Below are 17,140 nucleotides of genomic sequence, written 5' to 3'. Positions count from 1 at the left end.
TTGACTTGCGCTTGGGTAGCGGGATATTCAGTACATGCGCATCGTTAATGTTTCGCGATTTAAAGCCGGTATAGCGGACGAGCGCAATGCAGACCACATTGCCTCCTACAGTGTGTCTTGAATGAACTGCTCTAACACACTTCAAGACCCTGATCCAATTGGATTGTTGCGCCAACGATTATTATTATTATAGCGATCTCAACGGAGAAGACCGCCGCAATGTTGCTCAAAGGCAAATCACCTAGTCCGCCACTTGTTAAGTTGAAGAGAACGGATCTGAAGTACCGGATCACAGTGACATACTGAGGTGTCAGTATCGTTGAACATATGTGCTTTTGAAGGCATCTCATCGAGCCCAGAGGCGTTTAGCTAAATTGGTGCGTAGGTTGGACGTGTGTATAAGTACTTGAAATGGCGAATGGCGAATGGTCATGGTAGATCATGTGTTTTGCGTTAGTGTTGTCTTGCGATATATTGTGTGTTTTGTTGTACGGAGAGTTGGCAGAAAAGTTTCGTTGCGTACTCATTTACCCGAGGCGAGTGATCAGACCCGAATCAACGCCATACGAATCATTTTGGAACAATGGACGGAGTTTAAATATTCGCTTCACCTGCTCTTCTTCGATTCCGAGTAAGCTCCAAGTCTTTATCAACACCTATTTGCGTCATATGATCGGAGTGCACTGACCTAATACTTTTACAAACGAAGAATTTGGATGGTGCACAGGTCTGGTACCCGCGTGCGTTGTGAGAAGTTGGCATTGGATAAGCCACATATTCAGACGACAATTGCACTATACCATGTAGTGGAATCTGCTCTCCCGAAATGACCAACGAATTGGTCGCCTCAAAGGTACGTGACGCAAAACAGTAGGGAACGAACGCAGGCGCCTCAGAAAAAGGTGGACGAGCGGAAGCACACTTCAATTAACCGGTTGGTTGTTGCATTATACCCCGCCAAGGTAGAATCTAGTCGTACGGACCTACAGAAATAGTATGCGTCATTTGTACGGATCCGAAGAATTACCTGTAAGGATTGCGATGACCAAAGTCTCGGTATTAAATGTAGTGGGGGCCTAAGAAGTCTTATGTTTTCATAAAGCGATAACCAATCCGAGTACGGAAGAAATTATATAGATGCTTTACGAACTATCATAGCCTTAGACAATTTCAAGTTGCAACTTTTTCATGCACTGTAGGATGGTTAGAATTAATCATAAACAAACTTAGTCCTTTTGAGTGAAAGTCAATTTATCTAGTTTCCCATATGGCCAACAATTTCCCTGCAACATCCAAGTATCAAATATGCAATAAAATTTTAGCCGTCAATCTTTTAAATTAATTGTATAACATTATTCAGTTTAACAAATCCAATTTTTCGAATAAAGTTATTGCAATTCCAAGTCCTTAAGGTAATTGTTGAAATTAACATTTTTCCAGAACCTCTCTACATGAATTTCAGCATATTTCCCAGTGAAAAATTCTGCTACGGTAATGTTCCTCAAGAGACTGTTTGTGAATGGTATCTGTCAATCTAAATGTACTATTTACGAGAAAAGATACTTTCGAAACGACAACCCAAATTCCCGAGCATATTAAATGCTAGAATACCAAACTACTCCAGCAGTCGGCCGGCAATACTCGCATTCTGTTTATCACATGTGTTCCAAGGGAAACTCATGTGCTTGGCAATTGAATCGTTGGTTGAATGTTGAATGGGAAGTGGACGAGTGCGGAAAGTGCGTTGTGCGCACCCCAGAACGAGTTTCTCCGTTTCCTTGAAGCAGACGGACGTACAGATATCTTTTAACCGCCGTCATCTGCAACCTGAACTGTAGACCACTTTCATTCCAAGTCGAGGCTTGATTCAGTTCGGTTGTGGGTTTTCAGGATCCTCGACAAATCGGTCGAACCACGTTTTCACTTCTATGTCCTTGTCCTTGCGGTGATAAGATAGTGCGCGGTGACATAGTGCAAGTGTTCATTTGATATATAGCTTCTGACTAGACACACAAATAGGTTCTTAAAGGACGAGTTTAGTATCTCGGCGAATGGTTAAACATTGAAAAAGGAAGTGGAGTAGAGTGGAGTCGGTGTTCTGGGGACAGACTGGAGTTCCGTGCGGTTGGTTGCGATTTCCCACTTGAGATGCATCTCGAGTTGTGACCTTTGTATGTTTCGCGTCTAAAGTGGGTCAAATCTGAAAAGAGTGTTTTTTAGTGCGGGCAACGGTGCTCGAATGTGGTGCTGTTGAGTGAATTAATTGCATCATTTGGATACAGGACATTGGCTCTGTTCCAGTATATCTTGAGGAAAGACTTGATTATTCAGCGATGGTGAGTTAGGATTGTTTTGATTCAGTTATAAAATTACAATTTTTGTATATGACTGCTTTGTGGTATCTAAAATTCACTAATAAATAAAGTTAAATTGAATCAAAATTCAGTGAACATGTCCTATTCCTTATTTCTTTCTCACTTTAAACTTATATGTTATATCTAATACGTTTGATGTGAAAATATCTTATAGTGACAAAAATCCAACTGTAGTGACAACCACTATTGCAAGGCAAATTAGGCTATTAGTGAATAATGATTACAAAAACCGACTCAAGATAAATCTTTGAGAAGTTGACTTTGTTTATCCAAGTGAAAGTGTAACTATTGGCAATGCACTACCTTCATTGTTGATATTTATGAACAGATTTGGATGAAGAATCTTTTTCAGGATAGACAGATTTGAAGTCTAAAGTTGAGGAACTGCAAACTGCATGGATAACAATCCGCCAAATCGAAATTTCTGAAGGAGAAAAAGAAACTCCATGCAAATTATGGGTATCTCCAAATAATTGATATACATAATTTACTTGGACGAAATATTCAATTCTCAGCATCACCTGTAAGTTCTTGTGCTGAAAATATACTGAATATGTGAATATGTGTTCGGTAATTCTTATTCATCCATCAATCCCTTAATTCTTCATTCCTCAAATCAAATGACGAAGTAGAAAGAAAATAGAAAGTTTGACGCATATCTTGATCAAATATTGGTAGCAAAAAGGATCTACTTGTGGACCAGGTCTGTTTCACAAAAACTTTAAATTATAGATCAAACCTAACTCCCCAAGATAATATGTTTCGAACGATTTGATTGTCACTTACTTATATATAAATTCAAGCATTGTTACTTTAATAAGTTGCAAACCTAATTCACGTGGAAACACTTTCCAAAAAATAACATCACATACATTGTCGGCCATAGTAAATTGCTTCAATCTTTTTCTGGTCCTCATCAGTGTTTGACCGTGTGGAACTAGCATCTCCATTTAGCGATTCCAGGTAATTACACTGATTAAAGGTAATTACACTCCCCAAAAACCTTGCCGGCAATACCAACCACTTCAACATATCCGGCTTTTACCACAAAAGCGGCTTCCTAATTACCTACTTTTCCGTTAAATCAAATCGACAACTGTCTTCAGTAACGTTTGTTGTTTCTTAAATTATTCCTACTGCGACCTTAGTTTTTGACAGGAATTAGGACTAAGAAAGCGAACATCTCATTCCCAATATGTGGTCTTTGTTTAACTACTCAGCCACCTCATTGTAAAGGAACAGAATGGGTTTTAACACGGTAGCCCGACTGTGAATAACTCGATTGAATCCACCATCTTCATTGCGAAGTCTCTGACGACAAGAAAAGTTGTCAATACAATCCATACTGACTTCTCATAAAGTTTTCGATTATTGGCCAATCCTTGCTTCTCACCAAACTCCGATCGTATGAACTTAAATCAACTGTTTTGCCCTAGTTCAGATTTTGCTTACATGGCAGAGTAAATTGTGCCACTTTCAATGGTTGTAACTCGTCTCCTATGAAGGGTACCTCAGGGCTCCATTATCGCCCCATTTCTGTTTGATTTTCCTGTTTGATAAATGACTTTCCTTACTCATTTACCTGTCCTCGTTTTTTATATGCAAACAATATAAGGCTACTTTCTGTTGGGGATTCTTCTATTGATCGGATCAGTATTAGGTTAAATTTTGACACATGATATCAGTAATACGATCAGAACACATTATCACATCCATTCTACATTAGGGAATGCTACTGATTATGTCATTCACTAAAACTGTGCCCCTATACACCTGTTTACTATTTCGATGGTCGATCTGGAAAAATGGTCTCCTCTTACTAGGACCTCGGTGTGGCGTTTGTTAGGCAGCAAACTCCCATTTAGTCTTCATTATGTCGATGTCTTCAGGCGAACTTCTAGGATGGCTTGCTTTATCGGCCGTTCCTTGTTTCAACTCATAAATATTCTTCAGTCATCCTTTATAATTTGTTCATCCATAATATTCCTGAGTGTGCTTTCGTATCGTGGTTCCTTATCTTAATTATTACCGTTTCTATGTTGATATTCTGCCACTATCCACTTTGAGACCTTTTTCCCAAAGTGCAGCAGTATTTTATGCTTTCTTGCTAGCTTCTCTAGCTTGAATACTCGTACGGATAGCCCCCAGTCTCATCTGTATTTTACTCCATACTGTCACTGCTCCTAGACCAAATTAAGCATTCTTTTTCTTTCTTTATTATTTTTTAATTCAGCAGGGTTCTGATGGCTACATCTATTTCCAGAGGCGTAACGTACGGCTCCTCTTCACCCTCGGCTCGTCCAACTGATCGTTCCGTTTTTCTAGTTACTGGTTCTCGAAGGTCACGCCCGATCTGCTGTTTGATTTCCGGGCTCGTCGTATTCTCTCGGAGTTTGCACTATGCAGCATGCGCCTCTCCAGTTGCTGCAGCATCTGTTGGCCTCCCCTGGGTCGCCGCTCCTTCTTCTCACTTACTATTGTATTTTGCCTGCCTGTGGGATGCCGGAATGGGCTAAAGCAATGGCTGCCCTTGGACGAGGTTCGGTCGCTGGTTGATGGAGAGCTGTGGTGTTCGGCTAGGTAGGCGTTGGTCTTCGTCTAGAGAGGGCTGGCAACTGTCAAGAGATATATACCTGGACCGAATATATCGTCAACTGCTCCTGTAACTGCATAACAAGTTAGTTAGTTACAGTGCCCGACTCCTATTTGGCGACCATTCTAGATGGCTATCAGAGAAGATTTTTCTCTGCTGGGAAACCTAGTGGTGCTCATACTGACTGAAATTCGATAAATCTTTTACAGAATTTTCTAGATGACACTACAAAGTCTTTGATTTATCAATGGGATACTTGAAAGTTGATTCCGAAAATTTATTTCTGTAAGAACAATGAAAGAAGTTACTTTCCTATACACAGTATTATTCCGACTGCAACTTTGGGAAATAAACGCCCTTTGAGACTGCGCGACTAACCCCCGACTGATAAACTTACGAGGTCCCATGGGCAAAAGCGCAGAATCTAGCCTCAGCTCAAGACCAACTGGAGTTGCTACACCTTTCCTAAAATAGAGTCTCCGGCATGAAACCAGCAGAACTCTAACTTAAAGGAAGTCAGAATAGACTTGGTGTCAACTAATGATCTACCTGTTCAGTGTAGGAACTAACACAGTTCCTTTTTCCTATCCACGACTGGACTTTTATTTGAATTTTGTGTTTTGTAGAATCGGCGAAAATCCGTAATTGTGTAATTGTGTCTGAAGCTTTTAGCATGGACTTATCATATGATCATCACACCGCCATGCAATTAAATCACTTCAAAGAAGGTTTATTAGATGCCTAAACTTTAAAAGGGACCATCCTTACTCTAGTTGTCCTGATCTTTCCTTAATCTGACATCTCTTATACGAAACATAGTCGACTGACGCTTGTGCCTTTTTCAAGTTTGCTGGACAGCTCTTTAGATTCCGAAGTGCAGAGTCGGGCAAAACGAATTCCCTATTTCTAAACGCTACGTATTGAGATAGAAAAAGAATCAAAATCAAATAGAAAGCAAAAGGATGGAATTTTACGAGAAATTAATTTATGGGACCTTACTCCCAGAAGTTAATTGCCATGAACTTTCTTGCACTCGGCTACCTTTCTCTTGAAATTCTCAACTACGTTTTGGAGAGTCTAACTTTCGAAATTGCATCCTCGATCGCAGGACTTCGATGTTTCTTGGCTTATTTAAACACACCCTGTTCTTCAGATGGACTCACAAAAAAAAACAACGGCGGCCAAAGAAGCTTCGTGTTTCCGAGAGTCAACCGATTCAAAAACTCCTCTTTCAGTAGGTTTAACAGTCCAATGATAGTATGGAATCTTATTCTTAACACAAATAAAGTATAAACAAATCGGAATACCGGAAACTGGAATCTTCTTTGTAAGAAATACCCTACTCATGTTTTCCCATTTGCATATATCTCCCATTTAAAATATGTCTGGCTATACCTATGTATTTCCAAACTCCAACTCTCGTCATTCATATATTTGATGATGACGTCATACATGTCCTAGAATGCGATAGAGACTTTGTTAATAATTGTTGGATTTTTGTTAACCTTTCGAAAATTATGCATTATTTTGTTAGTTGTAATTATCCCAAATTTTGTACTTCTAGGGTGAACTGAAAGGGGATTTTCAGGTAAATTTCTAAAATATGGTAACATACTATTATTAAGTTTGTTTAAGCACATATCAGAATGGGATCTATTTTGAGGCCTAGATTTCATATGGATGCACTATCGTAATTTTTTTCAGAGTTTTCGGTTGATAGGTTTTAAGGCCTCACTCCCCTATGTTTCACCAAGTATCAAAAATATCATTTTCGAAAAGCACTATTTGACCCCTTTCATTTGATACCTCACACCACCATATTCCGTAAAAAAAACGTACACCCTTGCTTTCACATGTATTAGGAGCCCTCCTCCTTAAGCCCTCCTTACCCGCTGTATGAAAAGGGATTCACAGACCACACTTTTTCCCCAAATTTCGTGACTATCAGTTTAGCTGTTTCCGATTAAATCGGATGTAACAGACAGACAGACAGACATCGAATTTATTCTGTGTAAAACAAAACCTTAAAAGGGCTGGAGGCAAGTACATTCTTCATGAATGGAATTTTAATATTTCACTTGAGTGTCAATCATTCGCGTTAATTATGATGTCAGCATCTTATTTGCATGACTTAAGATGCAGTAAATTCGCGCGAAATTGATAAGTTTGAACTGATATAACTTTGGCACTAATAGCCGAATTTCCATGAATCTTGGCATGCGTATGCCGGTCCAAAGTTTAGTATTTCTAGGATGAACTTAAAGGGGTTTTTTAATCAATTTCTAAAAGCTAGTAATATACTATTAATAAGTTTATTTCAGAAGATTCCGAATAGGACATATTTTGAAGACTGCATATAATATAAGCCCACCACCCTTTTTTCATGGTTTTAAGTTGGGTAGTTTCTGAAAATAAGTCCTGTCTCATTTACTCGCGCACTTTACAATCCGGGTTAACCTAACATCAGTTTCGGAACTTGAAAGTGCTACTTTTCATTTGATACCTCGCATGACCATATCCGATGAAAAAGATTTTTACTTCCCCGTTTGCATATTAAATTTATGTTACTCACTATATTCGTGGAATTTCATAGTTCGCCTCCGTCTACCAAATTTCGTTCGGTTTTGGATATAAGCTCGTGTGACAGACAAACAGACAGACAGTGAATCGATTTTAATAAGGTTTCATTTTACACAAAGCCCCCCCATTTAACATGACTTGGTAGGCGCCCCATGACAGCGATGTCCAAACCTTCCTCTTTGAAGAAGTAAGTAATGATGGTGACCTTGGTTGAGACTGCATACCACAACGTGACGCGAGGGGAACGTAAAGATGTTGCATGAATGATTCTCGGGTTCCTATTAGTCTAGTACCGCAGGTTTTTTTTGTCACTTAAAAACAGCTCCATCCATCCATTCCTAATTGACCAAGTTTTCATCAATTTATGTTTAGAACTTTCTCTCAAAATTCCAGGCTTTAATTCTTGGGTCAATGAATTTTATACGGGTTTGGAACATTTCATGACTAGAAAATGTCGGCACACTGTTCTGCGTGGGCTTTATGTCAATGCAGCGCGTCCGTTTTTAGTTTTCTGTCCTAGTAGACCTCGGAGCCCTATGATTCATAAAACTCGACGCTCCACCTGCTTTGAGAAAATTGTTTACCCAATTCAACATAGTTCTACGATTATTTAATTTATAACGTCATAAGAATCCCCATGACGTTATAAATTAACTCATCGACTGACATTGTTATGACTTTTTAGAGGTACTAGTTTCGGCACTCAAACCCTAATCGTCTTCCTATGCCAGCTATTTAAAAATAGATAATCCCTTTCGTTCACCCCATATAATACCATAACACATCACAAAATATTCTCAACCGTAAAGTTTTCGAAGTGTCAATTACAGAGTTTTTGTATTACGTCAACGGCCTGCTTTCCCTTACTCAGAATATTATGTTAGGTGAATATAATCGATTACATACAACTCCGTTAACAATATCGGGATTTCCACCAAATTTGGCGATATCATGCCCTATATTATGACCTATATAGTTTCAAATCTTTATACTTGTGCGTTTCCTCGTAGAAATCTCACTCTGTCAAATTTATTTGAGCAGGTATTTTGAAGATCCATCACTATGATCTGTTTGAATAGGTTCTGAGAATGAGCCCCATCACAATGTTCCAGCCCTAATTTCCTCAACTTTTAAATCGATGTTAAAAGTTAGGCCAGTTGAACTTGAACACAAGGAAGCCGAGCATGGTTTTCTTCTATTCATATTTATAGTATATCATCATTATCAACAGCGTAACAACCGGTATCCAATCTAGACATGCCTTGTTAAGGAACTCCATACATCCTAGATTTGCGCCGAGGTCCACCGATTCGATATCCCTAAAATTTGTCTGGTATCCTGGTCTGCGTCATCGCTCCATCTAGGTAGGGTTTGCTACGTCTTCTAGACATATTACCCTTATAGGCTTTCCCGACTGGATCATCCTCGCGGGTCGCAACCTATTCACCCGGATTTTATCCTCAACCAGACGGTCATAGTACTGCTTATAAATTCCGTGGTTATATAGAGCTGCGGAGTCGTCCATCCTCATGTAGGGGGCCGAAAATTCTTCGAAGGATTCTTCTCTCCAACGGGCATAAGAGTTCCTCATTTTTCTTGCTAAGAACCCAAGTCTCCGATGGATACATGAGGATTGACAAGATCATTGTCTCGTAGAGTTAGAGCTTTCACCCTATGGAGAAACGTTTCGAGCGGAACAGTTCATGTAAGCTGAAATAGGCTCTGTCCGCTCCCGACAACCGTGGATTTAGAAGAAATTATCAACGGTTTCAAAGTTTTAGTCTACTATCTTCATTGTTCCCATTTAATGCTGTTGCTTCTTTGGTGTTTGGTACTGACATTCCCATCATGTACTTCGTCTTGTCTTCATTGATGTACAGCTGAAGATCTTGTGAAAATCGCCTCCTGGTCGATTTGAGTGAAGGTCGATTGCTCATATTGTTCTTCCCATAATGTGGTGGACCAGTGGTATAACTCCAGTTGCGACCTGAGAGAAAGCGAAAGCGCAATTCCATTTGAAAAGAGTTGTCCATTGTTTGATTCGGTTTTTGGGTAGATCTGCAGACCAATCTTGACTACCGAATTTTCATCGGCACGGATAACATAAACGTACTGTCGAAAACGCTTCTCTAGCAACTTCTTTAGAATGGGGGCACGGTCATATCTAATAAAAAATTGCTTATTTCGGACGTGATATTAGCGAGTTATGCCACGACAGGAAGGGCGATGCGCCAATCGTAAGGGATTTCAGATGCGGAGGGAAACTTCGTCCAGGTTACGATAATCCTTTAAGTAATTTCATGGTACAGTTAATGAAAATTTCTTGCGCCGCTCTCGCTCGGAGAAATCCTTAAACAATTTGATTCAATCTTTGACCCAAAATTAATCCATATGGCCTTTCACTAACATCTTATCTCCAAACAGGAACTCTGAGATGAATACATATATACTTACCATTGGATTTTAAAAATATTCAAGGTTACAAAACTTTCAATTACCTGCATCATTACTGTTGGCAAATCTAGGGTTCTTGAGCATTTCCCTTGTAACTATTGCAGAGGTTTATCTGCTGGCCATATTAATTTTTATTATTACATGTGTTCTCCCTCCAATGTCAAAGTATCCTCCTACTCTCCCGACTTCGAACTTACCCTACAAATCGTATAAGTCGGGATTTAACTTCTTTCCTTCACAAGAAAACAGTTCTACCGTTTTACTGCCTTTCGGTTTCTAATACCGTGGCCGCTCATTCAAAATGAGGAAAGAAAAATTCAATAGAATGTGGAATGACAACATTGACATTGCGGTGATAGGTCAAAAGGCCATCCTGAGCGGCCGGCGACGACCAAAAGTGGAGAGCTATCCCAAAAATCCTTAATAGATGGCGAAGTTGTCTGTGCTCTGTAGACATGTGCTTACACGCCTCAATGTGGGGGTCATTCGAACACTTCTAGTCCTCACGTGTCATTTCATAGCAATTCACATGTCTTTTCCCATGCGTGAGTCGCCTCTGAGGTTCTGGCAGTTCCTTCACATATTCAGGCCATGATTTGATTTTAGAGGATGTCCGTTAGTATAATGATTTTTGCGGGGTTAGGAGGGAGGAGTAGGGTAAAAGGAAATCCTCAAATCAGGAGTGTCTAATGATAGTTCATTACAAAGTATATTTTTATAATAATGAGATTGAAGTGACTCCATTTAACGAAGAAAAGAAACGAACAGAATCGTAGAGAACAAAACAAAAATATAAAATGTTAAAAAAAAGAAAAAGGAAAATAATAATATAATAAACAAAAAGGATAAACAAAATAAAATAAAACTAAAAAAAAGGAAAAAGTATGTGCTGATTCAGGCCTTCCCCCTTTAGAGCTGCAAAGGTGAAGTTCATGTTACCAAAATCCGACGCCCTCCGCTCTTTCACAAAAGGGCACGTTCAAAGGCAAGAAAAAGGACAATTATTGCAATTGAAACTTTTTCAATAATCGCGGATGAATAATCAACGGAATCTGGTGGTGACCAGCTATCAGCTACATAATACAAATACTATTCACTGCAGATTCCAATGCTTTTATACGCTACGGCAGTTAAAATTCTTCCTTTTTTATCTATTTTCTTTGTCTTTTTCTTGCTTCAAAGTATCTTTTAATTATTTTTTTTTTTCTAAATAAAGTTTTTCACTGTTCTTCTCTAAAACCTATTATCACTTACGCACGTACGTTGGAATATACGCAAACGTCATAACGTACCAATTATTACTACACGCCGACATCCATTGTTGCCTCAATAATTCAACCAAGAGATCTTAATCAACCAATGAGATTTTCCATTAATAAATTCATACCCAATAGGAAGGACAGCGCGGCCTAATTGCCTAATCCATATTAGCGATTTATTTGGTAAAACTGAACGTTTTCTGAGATGCGTCTATTGTAATCAGGTTAATCAATTAAACACTTTAACGCGTTGAGTTAGAGGTGTTTCAGAAATTAGCGATGCAGCGAAAGACACATGAGAAGGACTTCATCGTCTTCTTCAACAGCTTTCGATTTTGCGGGAATGTTGGTGGTCCTTGCTTGCTTGCACTACACTATCCTTTCAACACTTTCTTTTGGACGCACTTGATCCGGTACTACTCCGAAGATCACGTCTGGTGCTCTTGGTATAGCGCTCCTAGTAATTTTATAATTTCCTTTTTTCTTCCAATACTTAGAAGATGACTACTCACACATTTTAATTTTCACTTTCTTTCTTTTCACATTCACATTCTCGCTGATGTACTCATCCACTAATCTTCCCGCCCAAAGTCAAAAATCTCCACTACCTCAATCCTCCAGTCCAGTTGTTCCGCAGTTCAACGATCAGCCGTTCCCAGTCGCACTAATTTTCGTTCCCGGTCCATGGCCTTGAACTTAAAAGTCCACGCCGGGCTCCGCGTCAACAGCAACGTACACTGTTGTGTTGAAGTCTGCGGCAGGTCATTCCCTTTAGCCACGATCAATTGCCTCCTTGCACCCAATAATGTAGAATATGGGCAAATTTATGAGGGTCAACGAAAGGTTGGCCCGGCTTATATCATTGGAAATTTACGAAAAAATAGAAATTGAAGTTTAAGGGAAAGGAACCAGTTCTTCAGTTGTTTTATAAAAATAAGAAAAATTGATTAGTTGAAGTATTAAGTGTTGTATTTAAATGAAAGACGGGATAGAAATTGTGAAATAAACAGGGATTGTTGGGAAAACTATAGTGGTAGAAAAAATGTATGGATAAATGGACTATTACACATTATTGAATGTCATACTTGATCAAATTGCATGGCAAAGAACCTAGGGACTACCACTTATGTCGCCAAGCTGCGGACACTACAATTTTCCTTAATGGACTCCCCTGGCAATAATCCTTGTGATTGTAGAATCCGACGGCCATTCCCCAATAGTATGATGTAGAACGCGTCATTTACCTACTTTAAAATTTAGTAATATTCAACAAATATCAAAGACACAATGCCTACGCCTCAATCTTGGTAAGGTTGGGTCTGGAATTTTTAGTCCTTTTACAGAAACATTCAGCACCAGATCACATTCTTCTATTGTCACCCTTATTATTTTTATGGATTTAGGCCTTGCATCTTTCTACACATCCTGGAATTTTATATTGTTTAATCGTTCCTCCTTGCTCAGATCATAATCGCATTTCCTTTGTCTGGTTGTATGTAAAATACCGACTTCACCTTCAGTTTCTTCCTAGTTTGTAGAGCCCATTCAAATAAAACGTTTTTGTTCCGTATTCACAGTACCTCTGTCAATGCTTTCTGCACCTCTGGTGGTGGAACGTCTGATTGCTTATCTGTAAACAATTCCGATTTGTTCTATTGGCAATGGTTAATCATTATGACGTAATTCATCCCGTTGCAATTTATACTGTCCATCCACATTATCATTCGACTTATTAATCAGCAGCTTCAATATTGCTTCTAATGTAATCGTTCCTTTTCTCCGAAGTGTATTCTTTTTAAAAATCTTTAGACTTTTGTTCAAATCTCTACGCTGTGTCAGTCATATATGCATAATTAAAAGTTTGATGTCATCAAATGTACATGCTTTCCCCAAAATAACTGTGGAGCAATTTTAAACTTCATTCATCCTCAATTTTCATTGACTCATATGCGTAGGGCCAACTTAAAAAGTCAAAGCATGAAATTTTCATATTCAACCCACACTTTCCCCAACGTCATCAAGTCAAACGACTTCGACATTAACTCAGGATCAGAAGTAATTATTTCCACATCCAATGACGACACGCAAGGATATTTGAGTACGTTAAAGACTGCAGGCACAGATATCTTCCTCACACTCTATACTATACTTTCCACATTAAAGTTTCAACAGACGGCTAACAACACCCTGCACAGTTTGTGCTACTTGGTCAATGAATGTGCCCCGATTCGAATAATTGTTTACCTTAAATTAACCAATATTTCAAATCTGGAGAAATCTACCCGCTTTCCAAATGTCATACCTAAAATGTAGACTTTATTTTTGATATTTCAACGGGCGTCTATGGCCTTCTACCCACAAATCTGACTCCTTCTGAGTTGTAAATGTTAATGGTTTTCGATTTGGTTTTTGCTTCACGATAATTCACCAGCGTCTAAAAATCCTACGTGCCCATAAAATCGTTCGCCAAGCAGCTCGCAGGACAACAAAGGATTCAACTAAGTAGCTGAGAAACTTTCACCTCTAAATTATAAACCAATTTTTTCGAAAGAATGATTAACATAAATAATGTATGTGAGTAGATTCAACATCAGCTCCATATGTACCTTTTACCTATCAACCACCAACTGGTGGAACTGGGGGAAGTTTTGTTTGTTTTCACATCAAAAGGAAAAGCTTCCCAACCAACCGATTCGTCCTCGAGCATTGGCGGTGGTGATTTCCTCCTACAAGTTGTAGACAAGGTGCCTAAACAATTTTCTGATTTATGACGCTCATTAGCAACCCGGTATTTAGTCTGGGGTTTAATAGGGACCGTGGGAACTGACACCATACGCTGTACGCCTTTTCACCCCATTCGCTGGCTGTCATTAGCTGGTATACGAGTTGGTATACGTATGTATAACCGAAAAAGACGACAAACAGATATGTAGCCGATTTTAAACGAATTTCACCCGCACAGGTAGTTCTGGGATAGTTGTTTCTGTCTGTTCTGGTAATTACAACGTTTGCGCTACCGTGCGACAAGTGCTTGCTGGCTCCGTGGTAATTACATGAAATTGGAGAGGAACACTAAGAGGTGATATACATGGTACGTACATGCGTTACTACCGAGTGTGTGGGTACAGTCACTAATGGGTTTAAGTAGTTTATTTTTTTTTAAATATGTATGGTTAGATTGTTTGGAAACGTTGAGTTCAAATTAAGGCTCCTTACTGGCGCAGGAAAACTTCAACTTCAAAGTAAAGGAAATATACCGCTTTCACTAGCACAGCTACTAACAAAGAGCTACTGCATTCGTCCCTATTTTTACACATTCCTTCCCACCACGACATCGAAGGAAAGTTTAAGTAAATTTGACACGGTTATCATTCTTACCTTCGAGTGTTTTCCAAACATGCGTTTCTTCTTGCATCCTTTGTTATCACTAGCGCCTCCAAGATGTGCAATTTCCCCAAAATACGTTTGCAATGACATAGTTGGAATTGGCGATCATCTTAAGTGGGCGGGGACAAATAAGACGGAAGAGCTTTCCCGAAAACCAAAACCCAAGCTCCACCAAAATGTTCCGTTGACAGTGGGCCACGGGGTTCTTTGAACGAAGTATTTATGCGTTATTCAAAAACACTGCAAGCCCTTATACTGAAAAACAAAAAAGCGTAGGTATACCGCGCGTACCTAACGGAAGTAAACATGCGAACAAAAGCTGCAAATAAATCTACGACGGATCGCATCCTCAGTTGATGCTTCTCCTGCCTCAGATGTTCAAGAGGCGCGCCTTTGAGGTTCCCACCCTGCTATGGCATCCTCAGGATGTAAAGATGAAAGATGTCCCTTTACTATTATGTGAGCTTTGCAGGTTACAGAGGAGACAGAGAAGAAAGAAACTTCAAATAAACTTCGTCGACTTTATATTATTATAATTTAGTGAACAATTCACGCAGAAGCAACAAAAGAATCCACGCAATTCGAAGAACTTAAAAATGCATTTAAAAGGATAAAAGTAGAAAATATGGATACAAATTAAAAAAATAAAAGAGGGAAAGTAATAGTATAAATAACTGAGAAGAAGGTATACAAGAATATCTCTCATACCCCGCTGGATCCCCGCCCCAGCTAACGATCACAAGCTGGAGCCGTGCACGGGTCCGATTTCTCGCCCGTAGCAGCGTTACGCACCGCACCCATAAAATCAACCGATGAAAAGCCTAAAATTTGATTTCACACGAGGAGCTCTAACAAATTTTCCAAGGGCCTAGAACTATTATCGAATTTGGCCTACACTCGACGAGAACGACAGCGTTCAATACACATCCCTCCACCCCGCTGGATCGAATCACGAACGGACCAACATTTTTATTAAAAACTGAATCCTCAGTGCCGATAAAATCGCACAATACACCGGAAGTAAATAATAATAATAATCGTTGACGCAACAATCCATATTGGATCACGCCTTGGAGTGTGTTAAAGCACTTCATTCAAGACCGTAACGGTACACTACAGTACACTGTAGGAGGCAATGTGGTCAGCATTGCACTCGCCCGAGTCTATTGCCTTGATTTGACTCATTCACAGCTGAGTCGACTGATATCCGATATCCAGTCACGATAACAAATCCCTTTGCCACCAGTGAAATTTTAACCGCGACCTTCCGCTAGTCCAGCACTCTAACCACTTGAGCCATCTTGACACAGAATTAAAAGAAAAGTAAATCCAAGAGTAGCTTTTCATCAAAAGACTCCTACGAGAATGTGCTCCAGAGCTCTCTCTTAAATTTCCCTTCCAAGAGTTTTCAGTGACTGGGGTAGTTGTGGCCAAGCTTAAAGGAAGCGAGGCTTTGATCAGGATAACGATCCCGCTCGATCCCAAACATATCAATTCGATTTCATTTTCCCCCATCCACTTACTTATGTTTTTCAATTTCCCAATAACGACTCCGCAGCATTACTTGCGGCCTGCTTCATATTACTTTGAATCTCCGGACGCTAGACCGGTATGATAAGATCCGAAAACGAAATCAGTCATGTATCGGCCTCCAGTTGTTGACCCCAAACGGGTTTTCAACCGGATAGCGATCTAGGTAGATCACAGAATATGCATGCGCTATATTCCACCTCAGCCTGGAAAAAGCGTTAGGAGTGTATTTCGTAATAAGCAACAACAACTATATCTAAACAACAACAACAAAGGTTAATGATGGTTTCGAAAAGTTAGAACTTTTCCATATAAACCTGAAAACATTTAAAAAAAATTTCAATGGAATAAAAATCATTTTTGAGTTATTATTTTGAAAATGTGTGAATGCGGGGATGGGAAACAGGAAATTGAAAAGAGGACAATGGAAGTATCAAAGTATCACTAACTGATGATTGACCACGGACACTACACATTTCCATCTTTCATTAAGGAAAGAACATGTACTCCTTTGACCAGCGTCGTTATGATTATATATTATACACACATATTATACACAGTCAATAAGTGCATAATGTTTCTTACGTAATTTTATGAAATTTACATCCTCCTTTCGCATGTATAGGGAGCCGTTCTTAAACTCAACACAAAATGACACTACTCGCTGCATGTAAAAACATGCGCAGACTACATATTCTCACGAAATTTTGTTGTGAAAATCGGTTTCGCTGTTTCCGAGTAAATCGGGTGTGACAAACAGACGGGCAAGCTATGATTTTCACTGCGAAGATTAAACGCTGCCCTCGGAGTGAAAAGGGTACGGTATAGATTTTTTTCCGAAATCTCTATTACCTTTTGTAGCATTGCATACCAACGAAGTTAAAAGTCATATTCCAGAATCACTGAAGTTGCTAGATTTCGACGATTGGAAGACCGCGTTTTATACCGGGAAAAAAAAATCG

General features: G+C 39.3%; 1 protein-coding gene across 3 annotated transcripts in view; it reads left to right on the top strand.

Annotated features, from left to right (window-relative positions):
• Positions 1-1,622: 1,622 nt before the first annotated feature.
• LOC119656004 (protein CBFA2T2) overlaps positions 1,623-17,140 on the top strand; it is a 112,254-nt gene continuing 96,736 nt past the window's right edge. For 2 of the 3 annotated variants that reach the window (XM_038062246.1, XM_038062245.1), the window contains exon 1: positions 1,623-2,336. In XM_038062246.1, the coding sequence (XP_037918174.1) occupies positions 2,334-2,336 (3 nt within the window). In that variant the 5' untranslated portion in view covers positions 1,623-2,333. Of the gene's footprint in view, positions 2,337-6,532; positions 6,557-17,140 lie in introns of all 3 variants that reach the window. The other variant, XM_038062244.1, reaches the window with a different exon arrangement.

Source organism: Hermetia illucens, chromosome 4 (assembly GCF_905115235.1).
Source record: "Hermetia illucens chromosome 4, iHerIll2.2.curated.20191125, whole genome shotgun sequence".
In the NCBI taxonomy this organism is placed as follows: Eukaryota; Metazoa; Arthropoda; class Insecta; order Diptera; family Stratiomyidae; genus Hermetia; species Hermetia illucens.
Note: the sequence above shows the minus strand (reverse complement) of the source record. Positions and strands in the feature narration are given on the sequence as shown.